Consider the following 12,256-nt stretch of genomic DNA (forward strand, 5'->3'; position numbering starts at 1 on the left):
TCCGTGGTTGTTCCAATGAACAGAGGTAGTGGCTGTATTTACCAAGCTGTTCGTACCAAATGGGAGATCACTCTTTTCCCAAAGCACGTCACGCTCAGAAAAAAACCTACAAAAATTCTTACTAGGAATTATTTCTAACATTTGAATTAATTGAAGACTAACTAATCAGCCACTGACAGTTCAGTGTCTGTGGATCTAAACTTTATGAGGAACTGAACAGTGTATTACTACACTTCTGGTCGAAAGCTTAAGGATATTTTCAGTATCTGGCTTTACAGAGCAGCAGCTCAGCAGTGAACGTATAGCTCTCATTGCTGTTAATGTATTTATCGCTTTTTTTTTTAAATTTCAGTTTGGACAACATCTTGCACTCTCACCTACTCAAAGAATACAACAGCATTCTTTGAAAATGACAACTTTCTTAATATTTTGCTTCTAAAATAATTTAGTTTGCTTTTAATGCTCTTTAACATGTGAAAACCCAGACAGCCGTCCATTGCCTGGTGGCTAGTAGATGCCCTCTTAGAGTGGGAAGTCTTCGTGTCCAATCAATACTTCACCTACTGCCGAGATCTCCAGCAAGGAGACATTATAACTTTTATTCATTAAGAGCTAAACTTTAAACTCGCATCAGAAAGATTCAACAAGTTTGTACACAACAGCCACACTCTTGCTAATCTAATCAAGGCAGGATTAGACAGCCTTTGTAACGCAGGTCTGAAAAAATCGATTACAGCCAGACCACTAGACAGTTTTGTGATAACTAACAATAACTCCTGCAGATGCTAAGACCACCTTTGAAAACAGTCAGAGCTTCTCTCCCTTCCACCAAAACCTCAATTGCGTTTGGTTTCCATCTGTCATTTCAGTTACACACATAAGACAGTCTGACCATTTGATCAGTTCTCACCACATTCTGAACTGTAGAATTTAGGATGCTAAAGTGTGGCAGTGTCTTCTGTAGTCCAAACAAGCAGCGATGCCTGTACTTACCTTACAGAGTCCTAAAATTTTACGGAGAAACAGACTGAGACTACATAACTAAACCCATCCCTTCGTACTGTCACAGTGGGAGAGAGATCAGTGTTACATAAGCAACCTCTATTTCTTGACCTGGCTCAACAACCTCAACATATATTGATTTTCCCATTTTAATGGCTTATTATAGTGTACGCCGTAGGTTTTTTTAAAGCAATTAGATACTAATTGAAGCCACTGCCCTTTCTAAAGAGTTCACTGAATTACAGCCCTATACCTCACACTGTGTTTGTTTTTCTACTGCTGAAGCTTGGGTTGGGGTTTTTTTTTAAATAATTCGAAGTATTTGAGTCAAAATTTACAGAAGAACCCAAATCAATTCCCTGTTTACATCAACAGCAGGTAGGACAGAACTTTTTAAGAGCGCACTCTCAGAGGACACAGTATCTTGGCCACGTTTTAACTACCCGTGGCATGGATACTCCTTTTATTATAAAGCTAGAACTACAAACCACTCCTGCATGGAAAGCTATAAGAAGGAAAAAGCTATAAAGCAAACCAACCAACCACAGTGTATACATAACCTTCTCAGAAAGTAATCTTTAAGAACTTGCCTAGTTGGTACAGTCAGAAAATATTTTGCTGGAATACCTGAATAGAGACTTTATCCCTGAACATAACTCAATCCCAAATAATCTGCCGTTGAGAATTTTTTTTTATTTGACCAGTTCAGCGGTGTTCCTCAGGCCCCTCACACTGCTCAATGTTTGGCTTAATCATTCCAGATTTTTTTCATTTTTCAGCATCCCCAGATTGACCCTTGAAGTTAACGACAAGAAAGTATCTGAAAACAAAGAAGCTTGAGTTTTCCAGATACAGGGAAACAGATCTGCACACCTAAAGCTGAAAACTGATACAACTACTGCGATAGTTTTGCCCTTCTGTAATTGTAAACATTAAACCAGAAGCTTAACTACAATTATTTCAGCATACATTAATTTATTCCTAAACAAAGTACTAGCAGGAGGAGTTCCACTGATGTACTCAGAACAGAAGAGCGATGTGACAGGTTCATACAACTCCCCCTCTAATCAAGCACTCACTTATTCCTTCCCATTGTGATTTTCTTCATGCTAGTTTCAGGTTTAAGAGACCCAAAGAGGCCCCAGGAACAAGGGCAGAACAACCTGTGAAGGCAGACAAGCCCTCAGATATTAAATAAAAATATAAAAATTTTTATCTGAATGAGCTACTCTGCTTTAAACATACACCACACTACACACAGTTATATGCCTAGCTGCATTTAGTATTTTATTAAAAAAAAACTGGAGTCACTACATTCCCAAGGTTGCAAAAGGTAGAAAACGTTGCATATACTTTAAGTCAAACAGTGTCTGTTTGTTGTAAGCTTATATAACCACTATTTGTATCACCAAATACCTACCTTTCCTAATACTAAATGCAAAAAAACCCAACCAAAACAACCAATCCTCATCACAGGAAGGCCTCCGAAGTATTTCCTCTTCTAACCCTGACTTCCATAAACTTTGCTCTATTTTGCTTACTCATACTGAATACACACACAAAAGAAATGCAAAAGAATACACAAAACTAAACTTGCAGCTGAATTGGGTTTTTTTAACCTTTGTACCAATTTGGGGGAAAAAAAAAAAATAATCTACAAAATCTCTCTCCAGTGATCACGTGAAATGACCTCAAGTTTCCTTCTCCCAAGACCAAGCTGAAAAACATTTTGTCGTGTAACATATCAAGAGAGAAAAATATTCAAAAGCTTCTTGTATAAAATTGCAAAACCTTCAGAAAATTTATCAGAATGTTTTTCACCTTCCATTTAATATAACCAAGCACTGCCTCAGCTGGCCATGCAGCTGTAATTCTGTGACAAGTTAAAACAATGTCATTCACATGTACTTCACATTAATTCCATAAAGCATATCTGCAACTGTGAAACTGCTGCTCAAGCAGTGATTCTTACTCACCGAATTGGCATGCAACAACTTATTTATAGACTACAAAACAAAGCTCAGCAATAGTAGTCTGTCCTGCTATTTACACAGAGGTTTTGTTTTAAATTGCAGCTTAGCCTTCATCTACCATTCCTCCCTGGAGCCAGGCAGGCAGGTAACCACCTGGATATGAATAACGTACACTGACAAAAAGCAACTTCAACTACTCAAATACTTGTGGCTTTCTGCTGTAAGGTGCACTGGTTCTTTCCTTCTTACCACGGAAGGGACCTGTCTGGACTAGAAACAATTTAATATTAAAGGCTACTAAAATAATAGTATGCTAAAGCAATAATACATAGCCTCTCTCATTCACAGCTTTCAAATGAGAAGTTTCATTCTTTTATCATGTACCTGTACTAAAACACAAAGTCAGGGAGAAAATAAAAAGAAAATCCAGTTTTCTTAATTTGTTTGCTGAGTACAAGATCAAGAACATGGCTGCTCCCTGCTTATTTACCCAAAAAGAAGTTAGAATGCTGTTTTAAATAGATCTTACTTATTGTAGTCACCTAGTAATTAATTCACTCTTCTGAGAGAGCACAACAGCTATTCTCTGCCACTGCTCTGGAAATACAGCATATTAAAACTGCCTCATTTAAGCAGAGATGTGAAACTCAAGTCCTTCCTACCTGTGCTCCTTTAGAGATACTACAGCATTCAGCATTAGAAGCAGGAGCGCTCAGAAACTGCCCAAACACCACTAAGGGAATGGTAAGATGCTGGTCGCCTGTGCTTTCAGAAATGTGGATTTTCACCCCATTATATAGTGCAAGATATTTCTGGTGCAGCTCATGTGCTGTAGTGTTTGCCCAATACTGATTTCTGAGGGGAAAAAAAGCCCCTGCGATCCAGAATCTTCACTCCATGTATGTTATTCTTTAGGTAGAATACAAACCAGGACAGAAGTGTGCTTCCCCAGTCTGGAGAACGTCTTGTTAGAAGTAGACCTCAGATACTGTGCAAGACCAAAACTAGTAGTAGAACCACAACTGTCCTAATTCACCCACACCCAGAGAAGATTTTGGCCAGGCAAGAGCTTTGCTGAATTCTTACTTTCTACTCTTGTTTCTAGACAGCCACAATTTGCATTGCTCGCAGGTCTCTACAAATTGGGCATGTCTGGCCTCACTAGAAGGCATCCAGCCCACCTCAAGCATAGCCAGAATGTCTGAAACAACAGGATGCCTTTGCCTAGGTGCTTTGTCAAATTATACACACAGATTTTAAAAAAGTTAACAGAAAAAAAATCTTAAGTCTGACTGGCAGCATCAAGTTCTTTTATTACTTCACTTACCTAAAAGAGCAGCAAAAATAGGAAAGCGATTTGGATTCAGGTCCAGTTGCTTGGCAACTTCATGCATTAGGTATTGGCTTGTTGTGAGACTTTTCCCATTCCGGCTCAGTTTTAGGGCATGGGCACTGAAATAGTAAGGGATGTTGCACAATGCATAATCTGAGTCATATGCAACCAAACCATGGAAACCTTTTTCTCTGCAGAAAGCAATTACTTCTTGATGATGATCCTCAATGCTCTGTGCAACCTATAGAGGAAGACAGAGTAATTAGCTACAGAGTTAAATGGCTGTACTGATTTATCACATGTATTACAATATATTGGGTCCTTCTGGAACTATATATGTGCATTTGAAACACTTGCAGTATATTTAAAGTAATTTTAAAGAACCCAATGACACAGCACATACAGAAGGGATGTAAGGAGCGCTCAGAAACACAATACAAAGTTCTGGAAACCGACACACGGAGTGGCATTACAGACTGCTGAGCTCATCTGAAGGAACTGTTTATTAACAGAAACACTCACACTCTAAACATATTACTATACCAACGTCTGTATTAGCTCATGGGAAAAATCTTAAGGCCATGGATACTTAAGCAGTTCAGCAAGCCAAGATGCTCCCTTAAAAAGCAATCACATGAGCACTCTTTAAGTTTTGCAGCCCTGTTTTAAAAGAAACAAACAGAACCCTAGGTGAACAGATGCAACTTTCTTGACCTTTCAAATCTCTACCTTGCTGTCTCCAGCCAAATTTTTTCCTCTTTCCACTTTCAAACCTCTACAGCCTATTCATTTTTGCACAGCTGTCTCTGATGGTGCAAATTGCTTCAAGTTTATAGCCCAAACTTCACCTCCCAACTCACGTTGCCTAGCAAAGCACATATTTTAGGGTATGGCAATCAGATGACTAGAACAGACATGTTGTGCCGGGGAGACACAGGGCAATTCATAGCGTTGGAAATGTAAAAACAACCCTTTCTTATCAAGATTAAACTAAAACTGAAAAACCCACGGTGACAGGTTAGTACCTACAGTCCTGCAGTTCTACATGCTGTCAGGAACCGTTAAAGCTACAGTTCACATAAAAGAACACAAAAACAGAGCGAGCTGAGAGCTTCTGATGCCTAATGCTTTCACCATCTCCATACAGGATAAACATTCAGTGATTGAGGAAACCCTTCAGAAGTTGGGTGTTGGCATAACCTACCCTCACCAAGTATTCCATTTTAACAGCACCACAGATAGCAAGCTATCCCAAAATAGACCAGTGCAAAACTATTAGCTTCAGTCTCCACAGCATGCACGAATAACTACCATGTTAACGCCAGTAACGCTATTTATTTCCTCTGCAGCCAAATCCCTGCAGAACACAAGTGAGGGCCCTACCCCTCTACAGCCTGCCCCAGCCGTCCCACAGTCACCCACCTCCCAGCAAAGAGTTTCTGTCCACCAGTAAGTCCCCAGTGACTCCTCCTTTCCTACTCATGCCTTGCACTTTCTGAACCTGACCCTCAATTACAGTCTTTCAGTGAGGTATGTAAAATTTTGCTTTTCCCATGTAGCTCCACGGATGTTCCCTTTTAAGCAAAATCCCGAGCAGCTGAACATCAGCACATCTCTCTGAGCTATTCCTACCACCTAGAACCAGCTCACTAAACTCTGCTCCTAATGCTATCGCCTCATAGTCTTAAGAAAATCTTACTTCTTCAGAAATGTGCTTGACGGACTGTATCAGGGTGGGTTTGAAATTAAATTTGTGAGAAAAACAAACATATTCGTTTTTCTAATAATTCTACTGTCACCTACCATAACGTGTGCCTGCTATATACAGAACTGGAAGAGACTGCAAACATCTTTGGAAAAATTTAAGGATATCAGATTTATACAGTTATTAACTCAAGGTGGACAATTCAGGCTTTGCCATCCTCCCCTCCTCTCCCCCTCCCCCGGTCTTTACATGTTTTAAATTAGGAAAATCCTCCAGATGTTTTTTTTATTACAGATAAACAAATTCAAATTACATACATATATATCTAAAATCAGCATCTTTGCATGCATGACAACCACAGATCATCCATAAAAAAAAACAGAGCAAGAACTCTTTTTGCAGCACTAGGTGCGACCCGGCTGTGCAGATAACACACAAGGAAACTCAGCGTGCGGCCCACTCTCATCTCCCATGAATGATTTCCTCGACCCCCCCTGCTTTATAGAGTGTTCTGGCAGAGCTCTAGGCAGGAAACTGCAGTGTGTTTAGGTAAGACTAGAATCCGTGTTCAAATAACTGAAGTGTCACAGGGAAAAAGAGCTGTATTTACCAAGGTACAGTTAACCCACAAGGTAAAACTGGAGGGAACAGAAAGTCGGAGACCAGCTCACAGCTCTCACATGCCAGTAGAGCCTGGCAACGTGCACACTCCAACATCAGCCCAGGGAAGGGGGACACAGGGGGAACCACAGCCAGCAGCATGGAATCATTTTCAAGTCTAAATCTTGTGTCAACACTCATGATGCTGGATCAGAAAGAGAGAAGCCTGAGTAAACAGACAGATGCGTGTTTAGATACTGAGAACAACACAAAGTCTCTCCAAAGTATTAAAGATGTTAAGATCTCCACTGCTTAGATATTTAAATTTTAGCAAACCTGCTTTGCATAAAAATTTCTTTTAAGAATTACTCCTCCCTCCCCCAAACAGAAAAATACCGGGTCACAATTAAGCTAAGAACCCGTAGGATATTTGTTATAACATGGAGGAACCTGTTATTTTTACATCCTGCTGAAACCATCTGCAAGTGATTTATAATTGCTCTGGATGGAAGACATTACTCTCTTTCTCCCCTCTAATTACCAAAATAGATTAAATTCATAGCCAGTTCCTAGCACTGCACAGAAGGCTTCCACTCGAGACTCAAACATTTCCTGAAAATATGAAAATCAGTTTCATATTTAAAGTTAATCAGTATTCTCAAACCCGAATTCTCAAAACAAAGTGAGAAAACACTATAATTTGGCAACTTTCTTATGCGTATGTAAATTTTAAAAAAATCACCCATACATGCAAATTAAAAAATAAAAATAAAAAAATAATTAAAAATCACACCTTCAAGATGCATCTCCTCTTTGCCCACCAGGAGGGCTGCTAGAAAGTGAGCACAAGGAAGAAGGTGAATAAAACTGGAGTAAGGTTTAAGGAAAGAAAGATATATGTAATAAAGCTAATTTAGAAAGATAATAAGTTGTGTAAGAGAAGAAAACCAGAAAAGGAATGTGATTGATGAGTGTTGTGCACGTTACCACTATAACCATGAAATATACTTCCTAACCTGAAAATGAATCCATTAAAAACAGAGCTGCCCTCAGTTTCTCAACAGCTGCTCAACTGAAGCATCACAGGAGAATTGCTGATACCCTTCCCATCCCAGGAGAGCTGCCCAGTTCAGAGAACTGGTGCAGTTGGGACATGCACAGCAGCGGCTCAGTGATAGGAATGTTAACAACAGCAACAACCTCTCCCCACCACACACCCCCAACTCCCAGCGCCGCCCCCCAGATCTTCCCCATCAAAACCGGGGGCGGTGTGTGCTTCTTTTTTTAAAATGTGAGAAAAGGCACTCTGTATGAAGTGTCCTCTCGCTCCTAAAACTGTTGCCAGAGATTAAGAATAAGGCCTATTACTGAGAAACCCTAAAGGAGCTAATGCTGCAGCTAAGCTTGAACGTAAACAAAGTGCTACAGGTGACACCCCCGTCAAATGTGGCAACTTCATTCAGATGAAATGTGCTTCAACAGTAACAATCCAGGTCTGAGACAGAACGCAGTTAAGAGACTAACAGCTAGTTCAACACACCACAAGGCTATTATAAATACCAAATTCCTATCAATATCAAAACAGCTGTCTTCCTGCTGTTTAATGCAGTATTGAAATGCATAGTACACAAAGTAATTGGTTTAACACGTTAAAAGAAAAAAAATATTATTTTACCCCATTAATTGCTTTTACTAATGATCTGAGTCTTAATAACAAATTAAGGAAGACTTACAATGCACCCGCAACCTGGTGATCAAGGTAAATACCTTCACTGCATGGTCCCTAAAACTTGTTACTTAAAGAATAAAAGTATTTCCTAACTACAGAAGAAAAAAAAAAAAGTTCAGAGGAGAGGAGAGGTTCTTCCTATCATTTGAATTCCCACCGTCATTCACATCCAAAACACGTCCAGCATTTTGCTTCTACGCTGAGCAGGCACACACGTTACACTACAGCAGACACGGCCATAACCAAGTGCCAAGCCCCAGACATGGTGTTCAGTGGAGCTCGTCCTGCCCTGCAAGAAGGAGCTTCTCCTCTGCTTCCAGTTCCTTCCACACACACTTCACCCGCCACGGTGGCCTGAGCCACACTCGGCCCCAGCGGGCCAATCCCCGCCATGTGGGGGCCCAGGCCACCACAGGGTGGGACTTCCATTGCCAACGGGGCTGGATGCCCACCACCAGCCCGAGGTGGCTTCACGTTCCTCTGAGGATGGGTCCAGCCGAGCGAGCACCCAGCAACTTTTGCCCTGTTGATGAAACTGGGAGAAACTTCGCCCAAAGTCACCACCTCCTGAGCTCCTTCCAGAGAATCCTCTATTTTTTACTCCAGGGCTGCAACCCAGCCAGAATATTTTTTTTTTTTTTTCCTAATCCACCAAAAAGGCAGAACAAAAGCCAGATAACATTAAGCTAGCTATCAGGCGCGCAACTCGAAAGGTTGCGTAATATTTTTTTCTACACACAAAAAGTAATTTACAATAATAAAGCCTGCAAGTATGCGCTTTGCTCCCGCTGCTCTTCCCTCCCCTAGCAGGAAAGCAACTCTGAAAATTGCAGCTTCATCCCGGGGCTTGTTTTCCTAGCAGCTTGTGTTTCACCAGACACAGTCGCTCGGCTTCACAGAAACCGTCGTAAATCACGAATGCTGTATGGAAAGATGCTGCCTGTTAATATTCTTTGAAATCGTGGCCGTGGTGCCAGTGGGAGAGCACCACCGACCCCCTGTATGTTATCAGAAAAAAGAGACTCCCCCTAAAATAAGAAGTTTAAATGAAGAACGGTCAGATGGGGGCCCCTCACCCCACAAACTGGAAGCGTTTGCCGTCGGGAAGTAAGGAATGAATTATTCCACGCTCGATCAAAAGCTCGTTTGGGCAACGCCAAGCAAAACCTTCATGAACGTGAAAACTCGAGCAAGCGATTTCATCTTCAGCGCAAGTTTAACCACCTCGCCTCAGCAGGGAACTTGTTGCAGATCCACTGGGCGCGATAACTAAACTGATTTATTATTTTATTCTCCCCCTCCTCCCCTTTCGTTTTAATAATTCATTAAGATTACCACGCTTTCAGCCTCACCTGAGGTACCAAAGTCCCAGCCCCACCACCCTCCCGAGCGGGGCGGGGGGAAGGCCCTGGGCAAGAAGGGACATTTTGAGTCAACGGAGCAGCGGCCCCGAAAGAACATGGAGGCAAAAAAAAAACCCTCTCTAATGCTGGGCCTGGCTTCAATCGGGGAGGCCCTGGGCACTGCCGGTCGCCCCGGGGCTGCGGGGCGACCGGCAGCGCCGTATAAATAGCCAAGTCCCCCGGGGATTGAGGCCGCCGAAACTTGGGCCGCCCCCGCGGGCCTCGACGACATTTTGAGGCGCTGAGGGGAGAGGCTGAGTGCCCCCCTCCCCCCCGCTCCTCCTCCCCTGCTGGGCTAGGCCCGGGGCAGCCCCCGCTGCCATCTTGGAGCGGCGGCGGGGAGGGGGCGCTGGTGTCCCCCGGGGTGTGTGTGGTTGGGGAGGATTTGGGGTGCCGGGCCCGTCGGCTCCTCACCTTGATGTGGAAGCGGATGAGGGCCAGGCGGATGCAGTGCGCCATGCAGACGGGCGGCAGGAACCAGACCTTGGGCGGCGGGGTGCCCTTGTTCTGGACGTGGCTGACGATCTGCTGCGCCGTCTGGCGCTCGTTGCCCTGGCGCTTCACCCACTCGTGGAGCCGGGCCTTCTCCAGGGCGCCGTTGAAGAAGACGAAGAGCTCGATGTTGCCGTTGAAGCAGGCCTTGGCCAGGGCCGCCAGGTAGCCCAGCATGTGGTTCCACTGCCCGCCGCTCACCCAGTCCGTGTAGAAGCCGCCGTAGAGCCGGTGCAGGCAGTTGTCGGCGTCGATGAGGAGGCGCAGCGGGGTCTGGGGGGGCCGCTGGCGGCCCCCACCCACGAGGCTGCCCCGCGCCAGCTTCTGCAGCTCGACGGGCACCACGGCGCTGGGGCAGTGCTTCTCGATGTAGTCCTGGAAACCCTGCACTCCCATGGTGAGGACCGGGCGGCGGCGGCGGCGGGCGGGCGAGCGGGGGCCCGGCGGCGGCAGCGGCGGCGGCGGGGTCTGGGCTCGGGCCGGGCGGCGCGGCGGCGGTTGTAGTTGCGGGTGGGCGGTGGGAGCGGTGGAGCCGGGTGGGAGCGCTGGCTGCCGTTGGTGGCCGTTCAGGGGGGAGTTGTATGGATTAGTGGGGGGCTCATGGCTGCCGCGGCCGCCATGTGCTGCTCTCACAGAGCCATGGCTCTGGGATCCGGGCTGCTGCCGCTGCGGATCCGACTGCCGGGGGGAGGGGGAGCGGCACAGCGCGCAGGAAGCCAACCCGCCGCCGCCGCCGCCTGCGGCAGGGAGAGCGGAACAGGCGGGACTTGGCGGCGGCCGCCGCTGCCACTCACAGGCGGGCGCGGGGCGCGCACACGGCCGCCGCCGGGGGAGGGCGGGAGCGCCGCCCCAGCCCCGCCGCCGCCGGCCCGGTGCCCGCCGCCTTCGGGGCCCCCCGCGCTGCCCTGCCCTGCCCTGCGGCACTGGGGCGGCGCGGCCCGCCCGCCGCCGCCGTTGCATAACCCAAGCATGCGCGGGAGCGCCGGGCGGAAGCGGGTGGCGGGGAAGGGGAGGGGGCTCGGGGGGAAGGCGGGGGAGTGGCGGCGGGAGGGAGGCGGGGGGAGGCCGGCGGGGCCGGGGGCCCGGCCCGCCGAGATGGCGGGAGGCGCGGAGGCAGCGGCGGCAGCCGCTATGGCGAGGCCGAGCCGGGGGGAAGCGGCGCCCCCAGGGAGCACCTGTTGCCCCGCGGCTCGGGGTGGGAAGGGGTCTCCGAGCCGCCCCGGCCGCTCTGCTCGCGGGCGGCTCCCTCCTGACGGAAAGGGCGGTCGCGGCCGTTATTTGCAAATAATAATTACAGTGTGGCCTGGCCTCGCCCGCAACCGAGTATTTTGCTGCTGCCGGTAGAACTTGGGATGAGTTTGGTGGCCTTTGCGCCTTAAAAAGTGGCTGCTTGTCCTGTGAGGCCTGTGGTCCGCAGGGTACCTCAGCTCTCCCGTGTTGGTAAAATGAGCATGAATACAAACTGCTGGGGAAAACGTGGCGTTGGAACTTGAAGATCTTTAAGGTCCCTTCCAAGCCGAACCATTCTGTGAAAAACCCCGTTCTTTTCCCCGCAGGCTGTGAGGAATTACCTTTCTTCAGTCTCAGCTGGATGAAATATTTTTTTTTTTTAAAACAGGTTAGGACTGTGCCCAAGCTTCAGAAGTTTGTCATTGAAATACTAACGCAGCGTCTCTGCTGTGCTGGTGTCAAGAAAATGTCAAGTCACACGTGCTGTATATTCACATTGATACTTTATTAATTGAGGAAAAAAACTTGTGTTAATGAGGTTTCAGCCCAGCCAGATTGGAACCTTCAGTAAATACTCACACCAGGGAACGGCTGCAAGCAACCGGTGCAAGGCTGCTCCCTGCATGTTGGCATCCACAGCTATCTGGTACAGCATAAGGACAGAGAAATGAATACTGAAAAAGCCATGGAAACAGTCAGTGAGAAATATACTTTTCTTCCTAGAAATCTGTTTTTAGAATAATCTGAGTTCGGTTTCCTAAGTAAATAGTCAGATCTCTTTCCAAACTG

The 12,256-nt window shown here is 46.1% G+C and overlaps 1 protein-coding gene across 5 annotated transcripts in view; it reads right to left on the bottom strand.

The window, feature by feature from the left end:
- The window catches only part of FAM120A (family with sequence similarity 120 member A), a 53,783-nt gene extending 42,876 nt beyond the window's left edge, over positions 1–10,907 (bottom strand). For 4 of the 5 annotated variants that reach the window (XM_074152755.1, XM_074152752.1, XM_074152753.1 and 1 more), the window contains exons 1-2: positions 10,160–10,633; positions 4,303–4,549 (exon numbers count right to left, since the gene is read on the bottom strand). In XM_074152755.1, the coding sequence (XP_074008856.1) occupies positions 4,303–4,549; positions 10,160–10,633 (721 nt within the window). Of the gene's footprint in view, positions 1–4,302; positions 4,550–10,159 lie in introns of all 5 variants that reach the window. The other variant, XM_074152751.1, reaches the window with a different exon arrangement.
- Positions 10,908–12,256: the final 1,349 nt, after the last annotated feature.

This window comes from Numenius arquata, chromosome 8 (genome assembly GCF_964106895.1).
Source record: "Numenius arquata chromosome 8, bNumArq3.hap1.1, whole genome shotgun sequence".
NCBI classification, from domain to species: Eukaryota; Metazoa; Chordata; class Aves; order Charadriiformes; family Scolopacidae; genus Numenius; species Numenius arquata.